At 39.1% G+C, this 25,700-nt stretch overlaps 2 protein-coding genes across 2 annotated transcripts in view; both read right to left on the minus strand.

Annotated features, from left to right (window-relative positions):
- Positions 1-23,665, minus strand: part of CPNE1 (copine I) — a 42,757-nt gene extending 19,092 nt beyond the window's left edge. Inside the window, exon 1 of the mRNA XM_006875706.1 lies at positions 23,284-23,665. Within this exon, the coding sequence (XP_006875768.1) occupies positions 23,284-23,298 (15 nt within the window). The 5' untranslated portion in view covers positions 23,299-23,665. The remainder of the gene's footprint in view (positions 1-23,283) is intronic.
- Positions 22,214-25,078, minus strand: RBM12 (RNA binding motif protein 12). Its single transcript, XM_006878241.1, is given in 1 exon segment — positions 22,214-25,078. A coding segment is annotated over 1 exon segment (2,865 nt).
- Between the last annotated feature and the right edge of the window lie 622 nt (positions 25,079-25,700).

The following is a 25,700-nucleotide window of genomic DNA, read 5'->3' on the forward strand; positions in this document are numbered from 1 at the left end:
CTCCCATAAAGATTTACACCCTCGGAAACCCTGTACAGGGTCGCTATGGGTCGGAACCGACTCGACGGCACTTAACAACAACAAATGAAGATAAGATTGAATTTGTCAAAGATTTCATTTTGCTTATTAGATCTACAATCAACATTTATGGAAGTAACAGTTAGGAAATCAAGTCATATTGTAGTCGGCAAATCAGCTGCAAAAGACCTCTTTAAAGTAATCAAGAGCAAAGATATCAGTTTAAGAACAAAGGTGTGCCAGACTCAAGCCATGGTATTTTCAATCACCTCATATGCATGTGAAACTTGGAGAATAGGAAGACAAGAGAAGAATCTATGCATTTGAAATGTGGTGGTGGCAAAGAACACTGAAAAGGACCATCGACAGTCAGATCAAACTTGTCTATGAAGTTCAGAATGTTTCTTAAGAATTTCTGTAGTATAGTGGTTATCATGTTCGCCTCATAGAATGCTTCTGAAAAGCAAAGGTGGTGAGATTTCACCTGTCATATTTTGGACATGCTGTCAGGAAGGGACCAGTCCCTGTAGAATGACATCATGCTTGGTAAAGTGGAGTGTCAGTGAGAAAGAGGAAGACCCTCAATGAGATACACTGACACAGTGAGAGCAACAATGGGTTCAAACAATAATTCTGAGCATGGTGCAGGACCGGCCAGTGTTTCCTTCTGTAGTGCACAGGGCCACTGGGAATCGGAAGCAACTTTGTTATAAAATCCTAGCAAAATCAGCTGCCTTGGATCACATCTTGTGTCTTTGGTCTAGTTTTCATAATCTGTCACATCCTCGAGAACTTGAACTCTCTCTTCAATGTTCCTGTTGACGGGATTCACTGCTTCTGTCCCTGTTTCGGACTCCAACTTAACCACAAGTACAGCTTTTTAAAAAGTTTTCCTCAGCACTGTGTTAAAGGAAAAGAACATGTAGAGAGATTAGATGGTTCCAGAAAACATGACCATCATTATATCCTGCTTGGCTGCATGTACATCATCAAGTTGAGTGAGTGATTGTCACAATTTACAGACACTATCAGATTGTTTTGCTCACTTATTCTTTGATGAACACCATATGTGTGCTCAGTCATAACTGCAGCAATGTTATAATATTGTGGCCGACAAACTTGCAGCTCCACTGCATCCTTCTCTATTTGCTTCAATATCTTTTCAACCAAGCTCTCAGCATCCTTCTTGGCTATCTGGATAAAACCAAGGAAAGATTCTAATATGGACTGTTTTCCTCTCAAAATCAACTTCCATATACCTCACCACTTCTTACATCTGCTCACGGTGTGCCTAATCTAGAATGGAGTCAAATATGAGACATAGTAGTTGGCTTTACAAATGCTTCTCAGTAAAGTGTCATGAACAATGGATAACATTGGGTAGATGAATTTGTTCTGGACATGTGGTGAAAGATGTGAATCCAGGATAACTTTCCATATGAGTGAGGTGTTCTTTCAAAGGGTCAGAGATTAGGCTAGTAGTGTCATTAAGTAAAGGAAATTGCCCACATTGGGATCTTTGTCTAATGAGTGACTCCCTGAGTCCTCATAAAGCCAGGTTATGCATTGTGTAGTATGGATTCTCATCAAGTTATCATACCACCTTTGCTTTTCCCTCTCTGTGACTAAAGTTCAATAACCCCTGTTTACAGCTAAGTTTTCCATTTCTTTTTCACGAACACTAATCAATTCAAGGTGTGCTGGTGTGGTGCTGTGGGTTAATAATGTGCCAGACTGCAAAGGTGTATGAAATGCAAGGTCGGCGGTTCAAGCTCACCAGCTGCTCCTCAGAAACCCTATACAGGTTGCTATGGGTCAGAATCAACTCGAAGGCACTTAACAAACAATCCTTTCAAGTGCTATCCAATGGCTGAATTCACTTACCTGGCCCCAATGTGGATTGGTAGTCTAACCAGGAAAACGGAAGACAACAAATACAGTCCACAAACTTTTTAGAAGGGGAATAGACCAGTCATGAGCAAGTCACTTCCTCACCCTGACCATTGCCCACTTTCTTCTCGAACTGTGCTATATTCATTGAGAGCTTATTTGTTGGTAGGACAATGCCCCTCATTGTTGTGGAAAGACTTCAAACCCAGTTTTATTATTTCTGATAACAATGCGTCAAACAGAATTGTTTTTACACACCCATTCACTAGGTTCACTCTTGTCAACCCACTCAACAACAGCATCACCACCATCTATCTTCCCCTCTTGTCATGTCCATGTTTCTCTGGCAGCCTCACTCTTAACCTTGTCATAGTAACATTTAGCCAACTCGACTTCCTCCCCAGCTTATGATGCATTTGTACTGGATCCACCTTCAGACTCTAACAAACTTGTAACAGGTGCAGGCAACGCCATGGAACATGTCAAACTATTGTTCTGGACTTTTCAAAAGGCAGAACTTTGCTGGACTTCCTCTGCCTCTACTTTCACCACTGCCATCCTTCAGCTCTATTTCCCTTCTTCTTTGTGAATAAACATTTCATGAACTTGTTAGTCAATGTTCTGAAATAAAGAAACTGCACTTTTCGGCTCTAAGACTGCTATTTTTGCATTTATATACATTGATAGTTACTACACTTGAGGAACGATGTTGGGCCGTACCAGGTTAATAGAAACTGTTCAGTGGCATCGCCCTTTAAGTGATGTCCAGGGTATATGCTATACCTTAGATATGATTCTGAACTCGAGCCCACCCAGTGGCGCCATGAAAGGCCCTGTGATCTGCTTCCATAAAGATGATACTCAAGAAAACTCTAAGGAACTCTCTAATACATGGGATCACCATGAATCAGAATTGACTTGTTGGGTCTGATTTATTTTAAATCAGTACTGACTCATAGCCACCCCATGCACAAGAGAAAGAAAACTGCCCAGTCCTGCACCAACCTCACAATTGTTGCTGCGTTTGAGCCCACTGCTGCTGCCACTGTGCCAATCTATCTTGTTAGGGTGCTTTCTCTCCAATCCTGCATTTTGCCAAACATGATATCCTTCTTCAGGGACGGGTCTCTCCTGATATGTCTGAATTATGAGAGATGAAGTCTGTCCATCCTGGCATCCAAGGAGCATTCTGGCTGTACTTCTTCCAACACAGATTGGTGTGTTCTTTTGGCAGTCCATGGTACTTTAATATTCTCTTCCAACAACTTATCTTAAATGTATCAATCAATTCTACAGTCTTCCTTACCCACTGTCCAACTTTCTAATGCATATGAAGTTATTGAAAATACCATGGCTTCGGTCAGGCACATCTTAGTCCTCAAACTGTCATCTTTGCTCTTCAACAGTTTAAATAGGTTTTGTGCATCAGATTTGCCTAATGCAATTGACTACTGCTTTCATGAATGTCAATGGTTGATGCAAGCAAAATGAAGTTTTTGACAACTTCAATCTTTTCTCCATTTATATGGATATTGTTTATTGGTCCAATGGTGAGGATTTTTGTTTTCTTTACATTGAGGTACAACTCATACCAAAGGCTGTGAATTTTTAATTTTAATCAGTAAGTGTTTTAAGTCGTCTTTGCTTTCAGCAAGCAAGATTTTGTCATTTGCATATTGCAGATTGTTAAATTTTCCTCCAATCCTGATGCCACGTTTTTCTTCCTATAACCCAGCTTCTCAGATTATTTGCTCAGCATACAGACTGAATAAATATGGTGAAACACTACAATCCTGGCACATACCTTTCCTAATTTTAAACCATTCGGTGTTCCCTTGTTCTGTTTGAGCAACTGCCTCTTGGCCTATGGACAGATTCCTCATGAGCACAATGAAGTGTTCCAGGATGCTCATTCACCACAATGTTATCCACAGCCTGTCATAATCCACACACCTTTGAGTACTCAATAAAGCACAGGTAAACATCTTTATGGTATTCATTGCTTTCAGACAAGATCCATCTGATGTCAACAGTGATATCCCTCAATCCATGTCCTCTTCTCCTTCCTGCTCAAACCTCTGGAAGTTCTCTGGCAATGAAAAGGTTGCAGTCATTTTTTTATCCGTTTTAGCAAAATTTTCCTTGCAAAGTAAAATATGGTACATCCAAATAATGGAGTGCTGAAAAGCAGCTAAAAAGCAAGGCAAAATTATATTTACAATTAATGTAAAACAATAGCAAGAAAAGTAGGGTGACAATTTAAACTTCTGTCGTATGTATGTGTATATACAATGGATTTGAGTATGTACATAAAGTTCAGAGAAAAATGGAAGACACACCATATAAATATAATTTTATGTATCTGAGGAATGTGATGACATGAGAATTTTATGTACTATACATATGTATTAAGGAGCTCTGGTAGCCTAGTGGTTACGAATCGGGCTGCTAACCACAAGGTCAGCAGTTCGAAACTATCAGCTGTTCCGCGGGAGAAAGATGAGGCGTTCTGCTCCCGTAAAGATTTACAGCCTCAGAAACCCTGTACAGGGTCGCTATGAGTCGGAACAGACTCCACGGCACATAACAACAACAACAACAACATATATATGTATTATTATTTTGCATTTTTTGCCTCATTTGCTTTTTTTCCCTATCTAGGTTCTATGTACTCTTGATTATTCATTCTAAAGACTCCTAAGCCTCTGCCTTTGGTCCAACAATCTCAATGTCAGACTCCCTTCTTCCCTTATCCCTAACACTGTCTCTACACTAATTAAAAGCTTTGTGCAGTTGCCTATAATGAGGCTCCAAGCCAAACTATCCCCAGCAGAAACACAATTTCAGAGGGTAGCCCTGCATCCCTCGTTCAACCTTCAAGGCCCTTCCCAGATTGCCATCTGTCCTACATCCTACCATTTCTTTACTCAACCTACCATCCCAAATTTCTGAGATCTTGCTGATATTATTCTTTTATGAAACCCTGACCACCTTCCTATCTTCCTCAGATAGGATTTTATGACCTCTCTTCTAGACGACTATGATGGTTTCCTCATCAGTCTCTCTGCAAGCACACACACCTGTATTTATTCTAGAATCAGCAACCAGACTAAATTAGATCATGCCATTCCTCTGCTTAAAACCACTGTAATGAATCCAAATTCTTACCACCACCAATAAGGTCATGCAAGACTTGACCCTTACAATTGATCATCTAGCCACCCATGCCCTTGCTTACTATACCCCTTGTTGGCTTTTCTGAGCTACAACATCAATCACATTCCATTTCAGGGTCTCCCTGTACTGACTCTCAGAATATGAGTGTATCAGAGAAGAATCATGTCTGATATGTCCATCTCTATAAATCTCCAGTACCTAACAGGAGATGTATTCGTAAATATTTAGTAACTAACTTAGTATTTAAACCACTGTATCTTAATTTTTACTTTTATCTGTCTATCCCATAAACTATGGGCTCCTTGGGACCAGGGCTGAATATTATCTCTACCCGTCCACTACTGTTGTTTCCGACTCATAGAGACCCTATATAGAATTTCTAAGAAACAGCTGGTGAGTTTGAACTACCAATCTTTCAGTTCAAACAGAGCTTGCAGTCCAGTGCTTTATCCTACAGCACCACACCAGGACTCCAATACTAGTACTTAGCATAATTGGTACTCATAACCATTTGCTGAACAATGAATGCACTTTTTTGCTAAACTCAAAGGTTCATTTCTTTTTAATTTAAACTAAATAGTAAATCTTCTACATCCTGACTGCAAAATTGAGCTTTAAAATTTAAATTCAGAACTCCTACAACTCTATCAAATTATTGTTGTTGTTAAGTGCCGTCAAGTCGGTTCCGACCCATAGCAACTCTGAACAGGGTTTCCTAGGCTGTAAATCTTTATGGAAGCAGAAAGCCTCATCTTTCTCCCATGGAGCAGCTTGTAGTTTTGAACTGATGACCTTGCGGTTCGCAGCCCGATTCATAACCACTACGCTACCAGAGTCCAATTAAAATTATTGGCAAAAGATTTGATCAAACACCTCAGAAAGTAAAAGCAGTGAATCAGAACTATGCATAGGAAGAAGTGATCAACAGTATCAGTTACCATGGAAAAAGAAACCAGTCATAATTAGATACTATACACCTACCACAATGGCTAATATTTAAAATCTGACAACATGAAATGTGGATCAAGACATGGAACTTTCATACATTGTTAGTTAAAGGATTACAAAGACCATTTTGGAAAAGGCCTGACAGGTTATTAGAAATCTAAACATACATGTAGCCCAAAAGCAATTTTATGCTAAGGGTTCTATGCCCTCTTCAAAAAAAGAAAACATTATATCCACAAAAGATCTATTCAAGAATATTCATAACAACTTTATTCATAACAGAAAAACTGAAAACAGCCCAGCTGCCCATCAATATGAGAATAAACAAATCATGATTTATTTATATAAAACTACTTAGCAACAAAATAAACCAAGTTACTGATAACTGCAACATTGATGAATCTGAGGGATAAGGTACAAAAATTTCAATTATGAATTCTAGATTAGACAATACTAATCTATGGTGGAAAATGTCAAGCAGTGGCTGGAAAAGTTCTACAACTGGATAGGAATGTGGGTCACAGAAGTACGTACATTTGTCATTTTCATCTAGTAGTACAATGAAGATGTATACATTTTACTGTATCTAAATATTACCTCAGGCCATAAATATTGAACTTGTTATTAAAGCGCATACTTACAAATGAAGTGTACTAATGCCTGTAATTTCTTTAAAATGCATCTAAAAATGAAACAATGACTGAATAAAACAAATATTTGTTGTTGCTATTAGGTGTCATCGAGTCATTACTGACTCATAGTGATCTTATGCACAGCAGAACCTAGGCCAACATCACTATCGTTGCCACAATTAAGCATACTGATGCTATCACTTTGCCAAGAAAATTTTAATTATAACTAAATGGTAATTATGTGGATATTCACTGTATATTTTTTCATCTTCTCAGTATGTTAAAAGGTTTCATGAAAAATGCTGGGGTTTCAGGAAAGATACAACACACTATATAGGCTTAAGGAGTACTGTGGCACTGTAGGATAAGCACTGGACTGGGAACCACAAGTCCAGCTGTTCAAGCCCATCAGCCACTCCAGGGGAAAAAGATGAGATTTTCTGCTCCTGCAAATATATACAGCCTCTGAAATTATACAGGGTCACTATGAGTCAGAACTGACTTGTCGCAATTAACAATGACAACATATAGGTTTATTCCCTATTAAGATTTTGTTGTAATGTTAAGTGCTGGTCAGTTGGTTCTGACTCACAGTGACCCTGTATATGATTTTGAGGAGCAGCTGATGGTCTAGTGCTTATTCTATAGCACCACACCACAAAAATGTTAACTGTCATGGAGTCAGTTCCAACTCATAGCAACCATGTATACGGTTTCTGAGAAGCAAATGGTGGGTTTAAACCACTGACCTTGCATTTAGCAGTCGAGTGCTTATCCTACAAAGCCACACTTCGTTGTTGTTGAGTGCTGTTGAGCCAATTGTGACCCATAGCAACCCTGTATAGGGTTTCCAAGGATCGGCTAGTGAGCTTGAACTGCCAACTTTGTGATTCAAACTAACTTTGCAGTCCAGTGCATTAACCCACAGTGCCACACTAGGAGTCCACAAAAGCATTAGCAGTGATTACCTGTGGTGGGGAGATTACAGGCAACAACTGGAGCTGCAGCCTTTTTCTTATTCCCTGACTTCTCAAAAATCCCCCAGATAGAGTTGGGTGTGAACCAAACATATGCAACAGGTCAGGAGTGACTTTTCTATGCTTGGCTTTGATTCCTGGTGGATTAGGGTCCTCTTTCTAGTCTAGTACCATTACACCACTTTTCCCAACTGGTCTTTTTATATTTTTTCAGTTTCTTCTTTGAACCCCCGACTGTCTTGAGCATGGGTGCACTTCAACTGATTACCTATGGTTGGCCTCTCACTAATGCCACTATGCCAGGCTGGGTTCTATTCTGAGGTCAGAGTTTCCTGAGCAATCACACTGGTATTTAAAATTTCCCTCCTTTTCTTTCCCAATGAAATAAGCAACTCTATAGAAGCAAAACTTTATAATTTCCAGTTTCCTACTATATGAAACATCTTTTTAAATTATCTAATCTATGGACCACTAATCTCTTCCAAATTCCATAAGTCTCCTTTAAAATCTAACTACCTTTTAGAATCCCCATTGAATAGTTTTCATCTTGTCTAGATGGGTCTGGTGAAATGAGATGGGGATAGGATTCTTTTGATTCAATAGTAATTGTTATCATGACTAACTGGGATAGTAACAACTGTTAAGGTAGAAGTTGTGTTACAAAAGGGGGGAGTAGTTAATCTTAACATTCCAGGAACAGAGGACCCTAACCAGAGACGCAGCGACACTAGAGATGGAGGCAGAGGTGATGGCATGGAGAGATAGATAACAGCAGCTGAGGGCTGGCTCTAGACTCATGTAAAGACAGTGTGCCGGTCCTTTGATTGCTTAAACAATTATATATTCCTGTGTGTTTTTGTGTACACCAAAAGAAAAAAAGAAGGGAACAGAGGCAAATACTGTTAACCAATGGTGCATGGAGGGGATTGTAATCAATGCAATTAAACAAAATAGGTTGAGTACAAAACCAATGTTCTCCCATGTAAACTATCACTGAACTCACAATAAAGGCTTTAAAGAAAAAACAAACCTAACTACCTTTAAAATCTACCTACCTCTTATTGGAAACCTGCTGTGATTAAAGCTCCTGGTTTATATCCCTTGAACACTAATCCAGTCTCATCTGCTTTTCATCTCCATTCAGCTGCTGTGGAGTTGATTTTGACTCATAGCCACCCCGAGTGCCAAAGTAGAACTGTGTCCATAGGATTTCCATTGGCTGATTTTTTAACAGACCACTCTGGGACACCTCTGAATGAACTTCAAACATCCAAACTCAAATATCAGTTAGCAGTTGGGCATATTACTTTTGCACCATGCAAAAGTAACTTTTTCCATCTAGTGTCTTCTGGACTTTTCAACTTCCTTCATAGAACTGTTGCTGTTGTTATGTGCCGTGGAGTCGGTTCTGACTCATAGCCACCCTGAACAGCGTGTCCGAGGCTGTAAATCTTTACAGGAGCAGAAAACCTCATCTTTCTCCCATGGAACAGCTGGTAGTTTCGAACTGCTGACCATGAGATTAGCAGCCTGATTCATAACCACTACGCTACCAGAGCTCCTTTCTTAGAAGCGGAATCTTATAAAATCTTATTAAATATCACATCTAAATAAGTCTACAGAAATCTTAGAAATTTTATTATCCAATGTCTTATTTTTGTGAGGGAGATCTTGCCACATCTGTGCACTGCCTCTGTCTTTCATCTAAACAAACAAAACCCATTGACATCAAGTCCATTCAGATTCAGAGAGTAACGCAGAAGAGTACAACTGTCACAGAAAAGCAGACTGTCACATCTTTCTCGTGTGGAGCCACTGGTGGGTTTGTACTACCTTTCAGTTAGCGGTCTAGCCTTAACCACTGCACCACCAGGACCTCTTATATCTTGCCCTGTTTGTTATTGTCATCGAGTTAGTTCTGACTCTCCGTAACCCTGTAGAGGGTCTTCAAAGAGCCATTGGTGTGTTTGACTCACCAATCTTGTGGTTAGCAGACCAGTGCTTACCCTACAGCATCACACAAGGATTTCTTATCTTGCCTAGATGTCTGCAATAGTTTTCTAACTGGTTTCACTATTTCCATTGTAAGTCCTTTCCAATTTCTTCTCTATATTGAATTTAGAGACCTACTCAGTTCTAATTCAATAGTCTAAGAAAAAATTCAGTTTGTCATACCTATATTAAAATGTACTTTACTTGCTTTTATTCACTTATTATCTATCTCCCCTACTCGATTATGAGGGGAGGGAACGGATATGTCTTGTTCTCATTCTCATCTGTCTTGTCTCTACAATGTAAGATTAACTACTCCCCGCCTTTTGTAACACAACTTCTATTTTTACAGTTGTGACAATTGCAATTAGTCATATAGTGGGTGCTTTGTAAGTAGTAAACGCTAGGAAAAGAGTGATAATTCAAGGGTCCTATGAAATCAAGTCTTAACCTGCTGCTTAAGTCATCAGGGGATAAGTGAGCTTCCTAGGAACATTCAACACAAAAGACTACCTTTTGTTGTCTCCTTGGGGTTCTTCCACTTCTACCTAGATTGGGTGACAGTCAAGAATTGGAAATGGAAACTAAATAGAGTCCCAATTCTTTCTGCTTTGCTTTCTACCATTTAGAGTCACTTCCATTCCCCATTAAAACATTAGGATGTTTTGCAAGCCCTGTATTTGTTAGGATGTATCTTTCCATAATCCTTAAAAAAGTCATACTCTTTCTTATCTTTTTAAATTAAAAATTCACAAACTGATAGAAGCAGGAAGGAATGGAGTGATCATCTAATTAAAATCCCTCACTTTACAAATGGCAATGCCAAGGTACAGAGATATGTGATTTGACTAAGGTCACATATGTGGTTAAATGAATAGAGGACTGTAACTCATGTATTCTTACACACTTACTCTAGAACACTGGACTATAGTCATACACAGGTAGTCCCTGATTTATGATGGGGGTCCATTCTGATGACTCCATCATAAACTGGTTCTGACATAAGTTGAATACATCATAAACAAATTTTATTATTGCCTTTTATTTATCAGTATCTTTATAAATGTGATACTTTGCCTTTAGGGGTTAGAAACATTACATTTAAATTTAGAGATATGACATCAGCAAATTCTGTCATGCAACACTATATGTAGCACAATTACTAACATAGTATAAGATGTTAAAAAGAGAAAAAAGACAGTTGTTAAGTGTGGTTTGTTGTAACTCAAGTACATTGTACATCTGGGACTACCTATATTCTTCTCTCCTAGATAAGCCTCCCTTAACTCCAGTAGCAATCTGATGTCATGGTCAATAATATAGGTTCTGGAAGATGATTAGGCATTAAATATTGGCTTTACTCTATTTCTAGCTACAATGATATATTACTATACCCCACCAGAATGATGTCCTACCTATGCAACTTGGGCAAAGATTCCTCAGGTGTAAATTAGGACTATTATAATTTCTATAGATTAAATATTGCAAGTGTAAGGTGCTTGACACACGGTTTGAAACTATTATCCTTCACACCTTACTGTGCCATCCCCTCCTTTTCAAGATCTCTCCAACACTCAAAAAATTTCTGCTTCTGGGCTATTATTCTATACTACACAACTTACTGTATTGTCAGCGATATGACAAACTTCTTACGAACAAACCCTGCTTCAGTATCTCTTGTGTCATACAGCACAGACCTAAGCACATCATAGAAATTCAGAACATGGGAGCTTTGCAGAGGCATACTGGAGTAGGCTTGTATGGCTTACAAAAGATTAAGGAATTGTTTAAGAAGATGGCCATGGGAAAAATCAAGACATCCATTCCCCTCTCTCCACCAACCAATTTATCAGCACACAACTGTTGACAGGGAATTCAACTTTCGAATAGCAAATAATTAAAATCCTTCTTCATTTTCTGTGGATCTCCTCCACTGCTTTAGGAGGTTCTGTGCTCTTCATAAATTGAAGGGCATTTCTTTGCTCCTGAGTCCAGTTAGACTGAATTCTATGTCAGGTAAACAGGGATTCATTCATCAGTCCTTCAAGCTCAGCAATTATACTAACCTCTTGAACTCTCAACAACCTAATCAGAAAAGACACCTGTATTCATTCTCTAGTCACTTTGCCCATCCTAGGTAATGAATGACAAGTTATACAGAGACCTTTCAGCCAGATCAGGCTGCAATGAAGAGGGAAGGTAGCACTGAAGTTTCTGGGAGGTAGGATCACTCCTTCGACAAACTAAAGCCATGCTCATACTTCTGCTGTCTACCTTGGCATGTTAGAGTAGCTTAGATGCTGGATCAAGATTTCAAAGCAAATTAGGTAATACTCCATGACTGAAATGACAAACTATGTCGCCACTCCACCATTTTCTTCTTTCTCTGCCTCCCAGAGGGACATGGAGACCATTTTCCTATTTCTGCATCTCTCTCTATCAAAGGATTCTCGTTATTTATATAAGCATCTCCAAGGGCAGTTCTTATAGGTCACAAACCAAGCCAAAAATGCAGATCAGTGCTATAATACAGCACATTATCTTTATTCATACATATGACTCAAGGTACTAAATTTGGTTTAGATCCATATTCTACTAAGAAGTGAGAACATCATGTAGTATTTTAGCAACAAAAAATGTGCTTGTGCACACAAAGTAAAAAGTGGGAAAAGGTAAAAAAGGGTGGCCACAGTTTTCAATTCTCTTATGTTGAGGGAGCAAGTCAAACATTTGAAGTTACTGGTTTAACCCCAACATCCCCAAAGACTTGCGCTAACTCTTCAAAAGGACCCACACCAGTTGCTCCTTGGAAACTTTATACAAGGTTGCTGTGAGTCAGAACAGACTCAACAGCACTTTACAACAACTCTTCAAAGAGAACCTAGCTTGAGTGCTGGATATGAAAGAAGCAAACTGAGGAACACATGATCTCCAATCAAGTAGGATAGGAGTGTATCATAGTGGGAAGAAAGGAAGCAGCTTTTCTCTGCTCTGAGACTCTGAACATGTTATTTAATTCTTCCACATGCTTATCTCAAAAAATACCAAAAAACAAAAATGTTGTGAGTTATCAACAAGTCATGCTGCCTGCCGCTCTACACTATACTATACTTGGGAATTGGCAAATTGAAGACATTAGAGCAGGATTTCCCCAATATGCTCAGGACCCAAGACAGAAAACTGCGGCCTGCATCATTGCAGAAAGATACTGAGTCTGCAAGGAGTCTTTGCCTGGAATGCTCCATCTGTAAAATGGAGACAATACCAACCTCACAGGGTTATTGTGGAGATTAAATGATACCAACTATGAAAGTGGTAGTTTCTCCTTCTGGTGCTCACAAATAGGTAAGGATGCCCCTGGTTCCATTTACAGTATTATGAACTGCTTGTTGGTTCATGGGACTCCTTGAAGGAAGTCTCTGGTTTCCCTGTTCCAGAGGACCGAATTAGCCAATCAGAATACCTGCCAAAGGGGGAAATGAAGACCCTCCCCTTTTTACTCTCACGGTGTATTTCTAAAGTTGCAGTGAGGGAGAACTATCATTCATAGACAAAGCAGTACGGTAGTTCTCTTAAGTGCCTTGGAGTTGGTTCAGATTCACAGCAACTCTGTATAGGATTTCTGTGGAGCATCCAGTGACTTTGAACCACCAACCTTGCAGCTGAGAGCTTATCCCACAGTGCCACACCAGGACTCTTAGTAGTTGTTAAGTGCTGTCGTGTCAGTTCCGACCCATAACGATCCTACATAGGGTTTCCAAGGACCAGCTGGTGAGCTTGAACTGTCAACTTGTGGTTCAAACTGACTTTGCAGTCCAGCTCATTAACCCATAGCACCACACCAGACCAAAATTGTGAGATCCATTCCTGGTCTGTAAGGTCCAAATTGACTTTAGATTTCCAAGAAGAAATATGACTGGGTCCACAGAACCACAGTTTAAAAGGGATTATGAGTTTACCTAATTAAATCCAATTCTGCAAAAGAAAACAGTGAGAACTGAGAGGGGAATTATGTCCAGGGTCACAGTAACTAAGAAACTATGACCTGATTCCCTGAAAATGTGCATTCTACATCCACCCATCTTAGTAACTGCTCATCTTGCAACAGTCACGCTGAAAGCCACTTTGTCATTAAAGAGAGTAGTGAGGTCATGTGGCCTCTGTCAATGACCTACCTTACTAATCTTACTCACAAATGTAAAATAATTCATCATCCACTACACTTTCTATCTGACTGCCAGAACATGAATGGAGAAATTGCTGGGCTCTGCATTTTAGGAATTCACCAAAGGAACGATTTTAAGTAACGTGTGAACAGCACAATTCAAATCGGATTTGCATTAAGTAAGACAGCAAAATCTTCAAAGAACATGTACTGGACGCTCAAATTCCACCCTGATGGAATCTATGCTTTTAATAAAACCCCTACCCCTCTTATCAAAAGTACTCACCACCCATCCTCCTGAGCATGTCAAGTTTGTAATGTAATCTATACCTTAAGAACTTAGTAAATGAACATAAGCTGTGACCAAAACCATTAACTACTGGGAGTCCACCCCAACAAAATACGTTCACTTGGGATACTTAGGAGATTTTTAGATAGGTTGCGCTTGAGAATTTGCCATGTTAGGGAGAACTAAGACTACAAATAAAAATGGATTTTAACAATACAGAAACTACACTCCAGTCAGACTGGTTTGCCTACTTGCTAGTTTTGGGAGCTGCGGGGAGGGGGGGCAGCAGCAGGGGATTCTAGTTCTGCTGTTTTTGGTGCTGGATTGATTTTACAAGATAAAATTGCTACCTAATCTCCACTGTGGATCATGAAAAATGTGTTAAGCAAGTTTTCTGAAAAACAACAGGAGAGGAAAGGTCAGGAAGAATGTTCAGAACTGAAGACAGCAGAACTAAGAGATAGGAAGAGGTTAGATTTTAATATTCTCAATCTGTGTTGTCCAAAAAGGATATATCTCCTAGCCACATGTGGCTATTACTCAGTATTTGAAATATATTTAGTTCAAACTGAGATGTACTGTATACACTAGATTTAGAAACACTTGTATTTTTTAAAAATCTCAATAATTTTATATAGATTATAAATTGAAATGGTAGTATTCCAAATATATTGGGTTAAATAAAATACATTAAGGCTAGTTTCACCTGTTTCTTTTTACTTTTTAAATATGACTACCAGGAAATTAGCTATGTGGCTCATATTTCTATTGAACAGGTCTGACATGAAAGAGGAAGCTGTTATTTTGGGAGTCTAGAACTGTGTTGTACAATACAGTAGCCACTAGCCACATGTGGCTATTTAAATTTAATAGAAGCTACACGTGGTTATTACTATATTAATGTAAATCAGAACACTTTCACTGAAGAAAATTCTTTTGAACAGAGTTGGTCAAAAGAACAAGTAAGGACTTGGGCTGCCAACCTCAAGGTCAGCAGTTCGAAACTACCAGTGGTTCCGCGGGAGAAAGACGAGGCATTCCACTCCTGTAAAGATTTACAGCCTTGGAAACCCTGTGCAGGGTCACTATGAGTTGGAACCAACTCCACAGTACTTAACAACAAAGGGGTAGACACTTTACAGAAAATAAACTGTAAAAAAATCTATCCAAACCCAGAAAGGAGAACATTATTAGTTAACTATGCATGTTGTTTAGTGCCACTGAGTTCGTTTCTACTCTTATCTTGTATAGGGTTTCTGAGGAACAGTTGGTGGATTTGAACCACCAACCTTGCAGTTCAAAGTGAACTTATTGAGCCGAAAGGTTCTATCCCCTTGCTGGGGCAGGCACACTTAGAACCTTACCTGCCTGCCTTGACCATTCACATTCAGTTCAGTCATGCCACTCAGGGTTACAGGCTATTACAGGCTCAACGTAAGCTTCCAGGACAGGCACCACTTGGACTAGGGCTAATCTCTAGTTCCATGTAAACTTCAAACATATAAATCCAATAGATATTTCCCATCTCATTAGGCAAGGGCCAAAGAAGCAAAGTATCTATTTTAGTAAACACTGCTAGTGCAGTGGTTAAGCATTCATCTGCTAACTGAAAGGTCGGTGTTGGAACCCACCAACTGCTCCAAGGAAGAATAATGAGGCAGTCTGATTCCATAAAGATGAAGTGCCGTCGAGTTGGTTTTGCCCCACCACACTAGTCTTGGAAACTCTATGGGGAACATCTATCTTTTCCTGTAGGGTCAGTCAGAATTGGAATCTATCAGATGGTACTCATTTCACTAAGTAGCAGCTAAATTAATTCTTCCATTGTAGCCAGATTTATAACAGAGAACTCTATTGGCACTATGAACCACACTACATTAGAGTTAATAAGAAAGTGACCACCTCTGAATTACAAAGTATGAAGTAGGGGAGTGAAGGGTAGTACTAAATCACACTCCTCCAAGTGCAACAAAACAGTGCAAGCAGCAGCATAATTTAATCATCTGCAGTATCATTTAAGATGCCTAAGTCAATGAGTTTCTTTACCCAATTAAGTCTTTGCCATGATATGAGTAACAGGTGACTTGTGCTGGCAGTGTGGTTGATAATATGTAGCACAAATATTACTGAGAGCTGTGACTGAACTACCCTCTCTCCTTTCTCTCAATCAGGTTGGGACTACTTAAATGGCAGTGAGGGGGTTTCAGTTTAAAAAAAACAACTCAGTCTTGGTTACCAGCAGTTCTGGTACATAAGCAGGGGTACAAGAGAGCATCTAGATGAAAATGATGGAGCCCTGGTGGCACTGTGGATTTGGCCTTCAGCTGCTAACCACAAGTTTAGCAGTTCAAATCCACCAGATACTCCACAGGATTAAGATGAAGTCTGCTCCCATTAGACTGCCTTAGAAACCCTATATATAGGGTCACCATGAGTCAGAATCAACTTGATGGGAGGAGTTAATTTGATAAAGATGAATGAAACACTAAAGGACAAACCATTTGAATATAGCAGTTCACTCAGGATTAATTAAATTAATTCATACTGCTATTCATATTCAAATTATTCTGTCTGGATGGTCACTTTCATTTTCTTATCTCAACATAAAATGGCAAGCCAATTATTAGGAAAAATTACTTTAAATTATTAAGTTACTAAGTTCAGAGCCTAGATGTCTAAGAAGTGGGGTGCCAACTCACTCTACTGTGCCATTTACTTCTCCAGCTGCTGTGTACCTCTATGCTCTAACATTCAACGTTTACCTGGGTAGAGATCCCTGGGTCTTGATAGAACTCAAGAAACACAGCTAGTGGAAAAGCACTAGTTCCTGCCCCTAGATTTTCAGGGTACTTTTTTCCCTAGAGTATTGGTGTGGTACTGTGGATTCATGTGCCATACTGCAAAGCTGTTTGAACTGCAAGGTTGGTGGTTCAAGCTCACCAGCTGATCCTCCGGAAGCCCTATACAGGGTCGCTGTGAGTAGGAGGGCACTTAACAATATCCTTTCCCTAAAGTCCTGGTGTGGAGCTATGGGTTAATGTGTTGGACTGCAAAGTCAATTTGAATCACAAGGTCAGTGGTTTAAGCTCACCATTCCTCGGAAACCTTATGCAGGATCATTATAGATCAGAACTGACTTGATGGCACCAACAATTCTCTCTCTGGGGTTAGAATGCCTCTATCCAGTGGTGTTTGGGCCCTTCTGCACTCTTTAGTAGAGAAACATGTAGAAAAGCCTTGGTTGTTTGCTGCTCGTTTTATTCAGAAAGAATGCTTGTGAGATTCTCTGGCACAAAGTATCTCTCCAAGTGCCAAGAATAAACCCAGGAACAGGACAGTAAAGAGTCAGCATTTACCTGAGCAGGCACCAATAGGAGATGAACTTGCTTATGTTGTTGACCACAGAAAGGGTTTTCCCAGAAAAATTCACTACAGCATCATGGAATTGTGCCACCACTAGAGTACATTCCTTCAAAAACATTTTATAAATCGGTGTAATCTATCAGATTTTATTCTAAAAAAAAACTAAATTGGAACTAAACTAGTTTTGAATGAAAAAGGACAGTCACAAGTTGGAATTCTATTGTAGCCCATAAAAACAAACTCTACTTTTTGGTTGGGAGTGGATTACAGAATGGTAATGATGCTATTTCTTGGTGTAACCTGCAAGAAAGCAGGTTAAAGTGAGTGAGCTTTCCTGAGCATAAAAAGGAAACTTCATTATTACCACAATCCATTCCTTGGTAAGGCTATTCTGGATCTCTGTAGGTAGCTGATTTCACTCAGTGATTTTTCCAATGCTTAGTAGTCAAACCTTGATCATTTTAAAACAGGTCAGATTACTACCTGGACTAAGTGTGCCTGGTATAAATTCCTTAAAATAAACTGACTATCCAAACTAAAAAACAGACTAAACTCTTTTATGATAAAGATAAATTATGAGTATTTTCCAGGAACTTTGGTTTTAAGCAACAGTCTACTAGTTTCTCTGCAACTCCAATCCAGGTTTTAAAATGAGGGGGTACGAGACACTGTGGAGTTCATGGAAACTTTTCATTTGCTATTTTTTCTTTTCAGAAGTTGTACAAATGTGGAAGGACATCAGAGCATCTATGTCAGAAAGCAGCAATGTTTTTGATCCCTCCCTTCTTTCCCAACTCAAATGCCCGACATTCCAATGCAAAAACAGAATCCACAATCTAAAGATTTCTTGCTGTTTCCAAGTGTAATTAGTGTGCATTCACAGCCCCCTTTAAAATTCCTTCTGTGAAAAGGAGTGTCTGGTTTCCAGTTCTTTCAGAATCCACAAGAGTAGCTTGCTAGCAAAATACACATAATAAAATAAAATTCTATGAGATTTGACCTAGGATCAAGTTTCCTCCCTGCTTTTCCAGGTATCCTCTTCTTTACACATTTCAGCATTAGCAGACAAGGATACATGCAACATTACTGCCAAGACCACCAAACCAATCTTTCCAACGGTACAAAATATTTTCAGGTGCTTTAAAAAAGAACCCAAAACCACCTAATGATGTTTTAAGACATTGACTTCACCTCCCCAAAGGAAGCAGGATCTTAGAGCTCCATATTCTTGGTATTTAAAGCATTAAAAGCATCAGCCTGTTTTATTTTGTGACAAGTTTATTGAACAGTATTAAAGACTTCATCTTAATAAGCAAGATCCTCTGCTGAAGGATGCCAAGGCAGTATCTGCTGGTGATGAATGTTGTGCCTGTATTGGCAATGAGCTTTTTTATTGTGTTTGGCTTCTAAAGTTTCAACTACTGTTGTTTTGTTATTAAGTGCTATCAAGTCAGTTCTGACTCATAGTGACCCTGTATAGGGTTTCTGAGGAGGGGCTGGTGGGTTTGAACAGCTGACTTTGCAGTTAGCAGTCCAGTGTTTATCCTACAGCATTACACCAGGATTCCAGCAGAACTGCCAATAAAACAGTAAGTGCTGGCAATTTTGCAAAGATGGTAGATATTTTTAAAAAGTGATTACTGCTAGATTTTCTTTTTCAGTTTTATAATTTCTTTACTCAATTTTTAAATGTTCTTAAAATTAATGAGTGGACATTTATTTTACTATTTTACATACTTGGCTCACCTATACATAACAAGCAGAATCCAATAAAAGGGAGTCTGTAAGGTTTTCATGCAATCTTAATTTTGTGGCTATTTCTACCCAACATATATATATTTGCTCACTTCCACAAGCAGCCCTAAAATTTCATCCAATGAGTTAGAGTGACCTATATTGAATATTACTCTGTGAAATTCTAAATAAAAAATACTCTAATGGAATTTTCATTGTCAATACTTCAACAACTTGGAGTACAGAGCTAGAAGCTACATTTTTACTAAACACTAAATGGCATTAAATAAAAAAACAAAAGCACTTATGATTGTACATCCAAGCTTAGTATAAACAAGAACACACCTCTAAATTCTGCTTGTGAACTAAATGTTTCACTAAAGTTCAAAAACTTTTACAAATTTGCTTATTTATAAAATACATTTTGTAGATTTCTCTTATCCCTTTAAACCAAGAGAAAAATGAACACCAGTAAAAACTCAGTATAAGGGAGAGAAAAACTTAATGGAAAAGATTCTCTTCCATTAATGTAAGTTACTGAAAACAGATATTATTTACATAGAAAATTTAAATTAGCATGAGGGTTTACAGATGCACACAACTTTAAGCAAAGCGTTACAAATCCTTCATACAAAGCAAATAAAATAATTAAATTCATTTCCAACCCAAACCTACTTCTTACGGGAAAATTTGAAGAAGGTATGAAAAGTTTTACAACACATTTTCAATAAATGTTTTTAAACTGAAATTCCCCACACTCAGAACTAGATAAACAGTATTCTTTGCAATTAGCACTAAGTTAATAAGTGTCAGATACACAAAAATCAAGTTCCAGAGAGTATAGCATTTAATTACATTTCACAACAAAAAAAGCACTGTTGTGATTCAACTAAAACATAGTTCTCTCCAATTTCTACACAAACCACTAATTTATTTAATTTTGATGAACAATGAAATCAACTTTTCCTTTCAGCATTTATCTAAGACGTAGAAATAACAAAGTAGTTGCGATATATGGAATATTTAATAAGGATATACCAGCATAGAATCAAACTAAATTGTGAAAAAAGACTTTCATCTTTAAACAACCCATTTTTCTAAAATAACTTTTCAAGGAGAAAAAAAAATTATAGCTGATATAGACTCCCCAAGCAGTGCTGAATTTTTTTGCACTCTTGTCTTTGGAATGAGAAATGACTTTACAGAAAACTTAAATTGAACAGCATATACAAATATATTGCTTTTTAAATTGAAACAATATTATATCTAGTGATCTGTCAAAAACAAATTTGCAATTGTGAATTATCAAAAGACCCACAACACAGTCACCTCCTTTTTTGAAAGTCCAAACAATTCTTTCCCTACACAAAAATCCTGTACTGTCAATCCTGAGAATGTAGTAATGAAAAAGCTTTCCAAATCTTACCACACAAATGAAACTGTTGCCACTACACAACACTGTATTTCAGTATTCTACTGACTTGAAGCAACACCAAAAAGGCACTATATATATATATTTAACAGGAAATTATTTCTTTTAAAAAGGCTGTCCCCTTTTTGTTAAGTACACTGATTCATATAAAATGTTGAAGATGTTTCAAACCAAGATAAGAAGGCCATGCAAAAGACAAAATTTGTTTTTCGTGATACCTTACCAAACTCCCATTTTGTGTGTTCGGAATACAATATTACACATCTTAAGGGCTTTTTAACTGAGGAGGAAAGTAACTAGAAGTAGTGCCTTTTGTGGCAAGTGAGCAGATTTTTAAGGCTATAGTTTTCAAGACAAGGACACATTTATTGACCACAACCCATTAGTGTCCTGAATGTCATAACGAAAGAGCAAGCAAGGGAGCCTAAATTCTCTCCCATCTGGCATTTGTAGTCTCTGTTATGAAGAATTTTGGTCAACAGGCAAAATCGACCAACATCAAAATGCTTCCAAGTAACATATCAACCTATGGACCAGCTTATAGGTTCTTTTTATTCTACAATACTACTTTTACTAAAGCTAAAACTTTCAACTTCAATTTTAAAGTCCTAGAAATATAATGCTTTATGAATGGGCCCCTCTTTTAGTTTACATACCAAATCTCATTATCAATTGGGAAAGAAATTGCCAGAACAAGTAGTTCATCATGGACAGATTTTAAACCAAGCATCTTAAACACTGATTATTATTAAAAGCAGTTTCTGATTTTCGATGTCGCCCAAACAACATGATCGGTTTTTAAACTGACTAAGCTAAAACTTGGTGATCAAACCAAAAAAGTTCTGGTAAGTAGAAGACCCCATATTTTATTGTTGTGGCAAAAGTCTTATTCCACAGAGTTTTAAGTATGACATTAAAAATCAAAGTTTAAGGTTATAGCATAAACCGAGTATGGAGTTTTATATTTAAAAAACAAACAAAACATAGTTCTGCTCATTTACAAATGAATCAATTAGGCAAACAAAGCAGCAACTTCAAAAAGCAGGACTGTCCATACAGCAAGAATCCTCAAGAAGCAATAAAGGTACATACAATGAGTCTGTATACAGAGATTTTATTCAAAAGAAAATTAGGACTTTAGACAAAGCTTTGACCCTATAACAAAGCAAATCTGTCCAGCTTTAAACCATATTTCAGGAATAGCCAATTTCAATTTTTCATTGGCTTAGAGAGCACACTTTATGAGCTCTACTAACATTACTACTTTCTTCATCCCACACGGTATATAAAACAAAACCCATCTAGACTCCCTGATAAGCTTTATGTGGTTGAGTTTTACAAATACTTTCTCTAATGGTATGTATGCCAAAATCATTTTTGTGTTCTCTCCAGATAGCGCTACTGTAACATACAGCAATGTTTATCCTGGTAATGAGTCTTCTGTAAACAGTCAACCAATGCTATATGTATGAAAAACCAATCTATTTGCAATTTAAACAATCCACAGGTTCTAACCTGGAAATACTAGGAAAACAATCTTGATGCATTAATCACAGCACTAAGAAGATGTATCCTACAAAGAATTGATGTGAACATCTATCCTAATATAAGTTTTACTTTCCTTGACCCTATAGGCCTATCATTTAAATCAATGACAGCAGCTGTGGCTTCATCACGAGACTCAAAGGCCACCATAGCTTCACCTGTGGGCATACCTTTTTCATTGTATTTTAAACACACTGAGCCTGGGATTACTTGATAGCCATAGAAAAAATCTAAAATCTCATCAATAGACACAGTGAAGGGCATATTCTGTACTTTAATGACTGTGGGTCCTGGTTTTCCAGAACTAGATCCAAAGCCAGGGGGGCCCCCAATGTGGATTGGGCCAGGTCCAGGTCCAGGTCCAGGCCCAAAGGCTGGTGGCCCACTCAAGTGCCCTGGGGCATTTCCAAGACCAGGAGGACCACTTCCAAAGTTAGGGGGGCCACCTAAACTACCAGGGCCATTTCCAAAATTCTGAGGGCCCCCTCCAAATCCTGAAGGCCCACTTAAATTATTTGGTCCACTTCCAAAACCTGGAACATCCAGTCCTAGACCAGGCAAACCACTGTTTCCCACAAAAGGCATACCAGGTCTATTATCACCAAAGGCCCCTCCTAATCCTGGAGGAGGGAGTGGTGGCCCAAAGGCGTTTGACCCACCAAAATTACCAGGAAAGTTAAATGGAGGCCGATTGTTGGCCTCCTTTGATCCTACTGTCAGGAAAGCATGCTCTTCACCTCCTACACCAGGCATTCCTACACCAGGCATTCCCGTGCCGGGCATCCCCGGACCAGGCATTCCGGTGCCAGGTATTCCTGCACCAGGTATTCTGGCACCAGGCATTCCCGTGCCGGGCATCCCAGAGCCAGGCATCCCAGAGCCGGGCATCCCAGAGCCAGGCATCCCAGAGCCGGGCATCCCAGAGCCAGGCATCCCAGAGCCAGGCATTCCAGAGCCAGGCATTCCTGGAACTGGAGGATTACCTGGCACAGGCATCTTTAATACCTTTTTTCCTTGGACTGGGGGATTTTTTTCAATCTCTCTCATGTCTTCTAGGGTAACTACATGGACAAAAGCTTCTCTCCCATTAAGTTTTTTACAGTGTAAGCGTTCAGACTTACGTGCATCATCTTCATTCTTAAACTGAATCAATGCCTGTCCTAGACCTTGCCCATTGTTATCAACAAGAACATGTACAGCATTTTCATCCACTGGAATTCCCTCCAGGAACTGAAGAACATCCATCTTGGTAATGCTGAATGGAATATTTGTTATGTGGGCACAGACTTTGGCAGAGCTGACATCTCCCTCTGGATTTAATATCATCTCCCTCTGGTCATAGCTGAAGTTCTGCAGTCTTTTTCTAATCATATCTATTTTCTCTAGCATACCTTTCTTAGTAATTGGGTGCACTTGAATAAAGCGATTGCCCATGTATTGTTTATGGCGACACAGAGCAGCCTTATAGTCAGCCTCATTCCTGAACTCTACGAAGCCTTCACCAGTTGCTTTCCCATTGGGTTCATAAGCTATATAAATACTATCTTCCACAATATCTAACTTTTTAAAAAAATCAATAACATGCTTGTTTTCTGCTTCAAATGGTAACCCTTTCAAGTAAACACAAAAACCAGCCTCCTGTGGTGATCTTGACCTTCATCTCTTCTGTCCACTGGATGATTTTGACCTGGAAAGTGTCTGAGGAGGTGCATGGGTTTGTCCAGAAGGTCCCAAACTTTGCTTAAAAGTGATATGGCCTCCAGCAGCTACCCACTGTCTCTCTGTGGCAGGGCTAACTTCCACATACCGTTGAATCATGAGCATTCTGTTTCTTTTCAAAGCTTCAAATGTATCTTGAGGAGAAAGAAATTTAACCAATCCATTCCCATTATTACGACCTACATGATCTTTCAACAAATGTACTGCATCAACCCGGAGCCCATGGAAAAAATCTCTGACATCATTTTCCATTGCAGAGAAGGGCATTCCATGCACACTGACATACAGATCATCAGGGTTGATGGAAAGTGGCTTCACACTGTTTTGAGAGTTCATCTGGATAGGATTAACAGGATTCAATGGACCCATAAACAGAGGGTTCAGATTACTGTTCAGATTCATAGGAGCTCCAGAGCCATTCATTCCGGCAGGTAGAGGTGCCACAGGTGGTGGGTTCAAGGGTGGCATGCCTGACATGGGTGGCAATGTGGTCATGGGTGGCACAGAAGGGACTGGGGGAATTGGGGGCACAGGAGGCACAGGAGGCAACGTAGGTACTGGCGGAGGAACTGGTATTGGGGGAATGGACGGCATCGGTGGCAAAGACGGTATTGCTGGGATTGGAGGAATTGGCGGTGGTGGGACTGTGTTCATTGGAGAGGCTGTGCTTGGAATGGTCGAGCTAAATGTTGGGCTCCCAAAAGAAGCCCCCATATTTGGAGGGGCTGTTCCTATGCTGGCTGTGGAAAATGTCTGTATATTTTTGTTGCTTTCATGAACAGAAGTAGCGGCAGTAACTACAGTAGGTGAAGGATTATTAAAGTTGGGTACTGTTGTTGGCAAGTTTACCCTGCCACTCATTCCTGAGCTAGGTGGCGGTCCCGATCTACTAGCATTTGCTGGTGGCATATCTAAGTTGGCAGTTTCAAAACGTCTACGGCTCAGTTCAATCATATTCTGCATTTCCGTTTTACTACTCAACAACAGTGTTACTTTTGACCCTTTAATTGTACCACCTGTGCGCATCATACCAAGCCTTGCATCTTCATCAGTGGCAAAAACGATGAAAGCCTCACCCAGTTCACCCCCTACAATATGCACGCCCCCATCAGGGATGGTCAATCCAGAGAAGAAGTGGCGAATGTCCATGGTCCCCGCCACAATCGGGAGACCTTGCAAACGGATGACCACAGCCATGCTGCGCTGAAACCACACACACCTGCAGATGAGAAAAGGCAACGGCCAGGTCAGACTCCTGTATATCACACCAAGTTTTTAGCTACAAGAAAGACCAACTACCATATTAGGCCCTCAAATACTCCCTTCAAGCTAGCACAGCAATGTCTTTCTTTAATTTGAATTTTCTAAAAACTGAACATTACATGCCATTTACAATGTAAAACCCAGACAATATCAACTTCCAAAGACATTAATTCAGGAAACAATTAGAAGTTCAATCCCAAGACTCAAAAGTTTCAGGAAAAGAGAACCATAGGACAGTAAAATCACCAGTCACATCACTCAAACCACTGATTATTCAATACAATTTAAAAGAAGTATGTATATTGAATCAAGAAACAAAAGTTTAACAATCTATAGAGGAAAAGGCTGTATGAAAATTACTATTGAAATTGACTTAACAAGTGAAACAACTAAAACAGAAATAACAAAAATGTTGACACAATGTGAAGAATTTAACCAATGTCATTCACTATTTGTTATGTCTAGGAACTGTGGGAGTAAGTTTCATTGTATATATTCTCACTAAAATTAAAAATAAAAAACTTAGTTTAGCATCTTTCCTACAAATCTTACAATT

The sequence above is a fragment of the Chrysochloris asiatica genome, unplaced genomic scaffold (assembly GCF_000296735.1).
Source record: "Chrysochloris asiatica unplaced genomic scaffold, ChrAsi1.0 scaffold00337, whole genome shotgun sequence".
Taxonomy (NCBI): Eukaryota; Metazoa; Chordata; class Mammalia; order Afrosoricida; family Chrysochloridae; genus Chrysochloris; species Chrysochloris asiatica.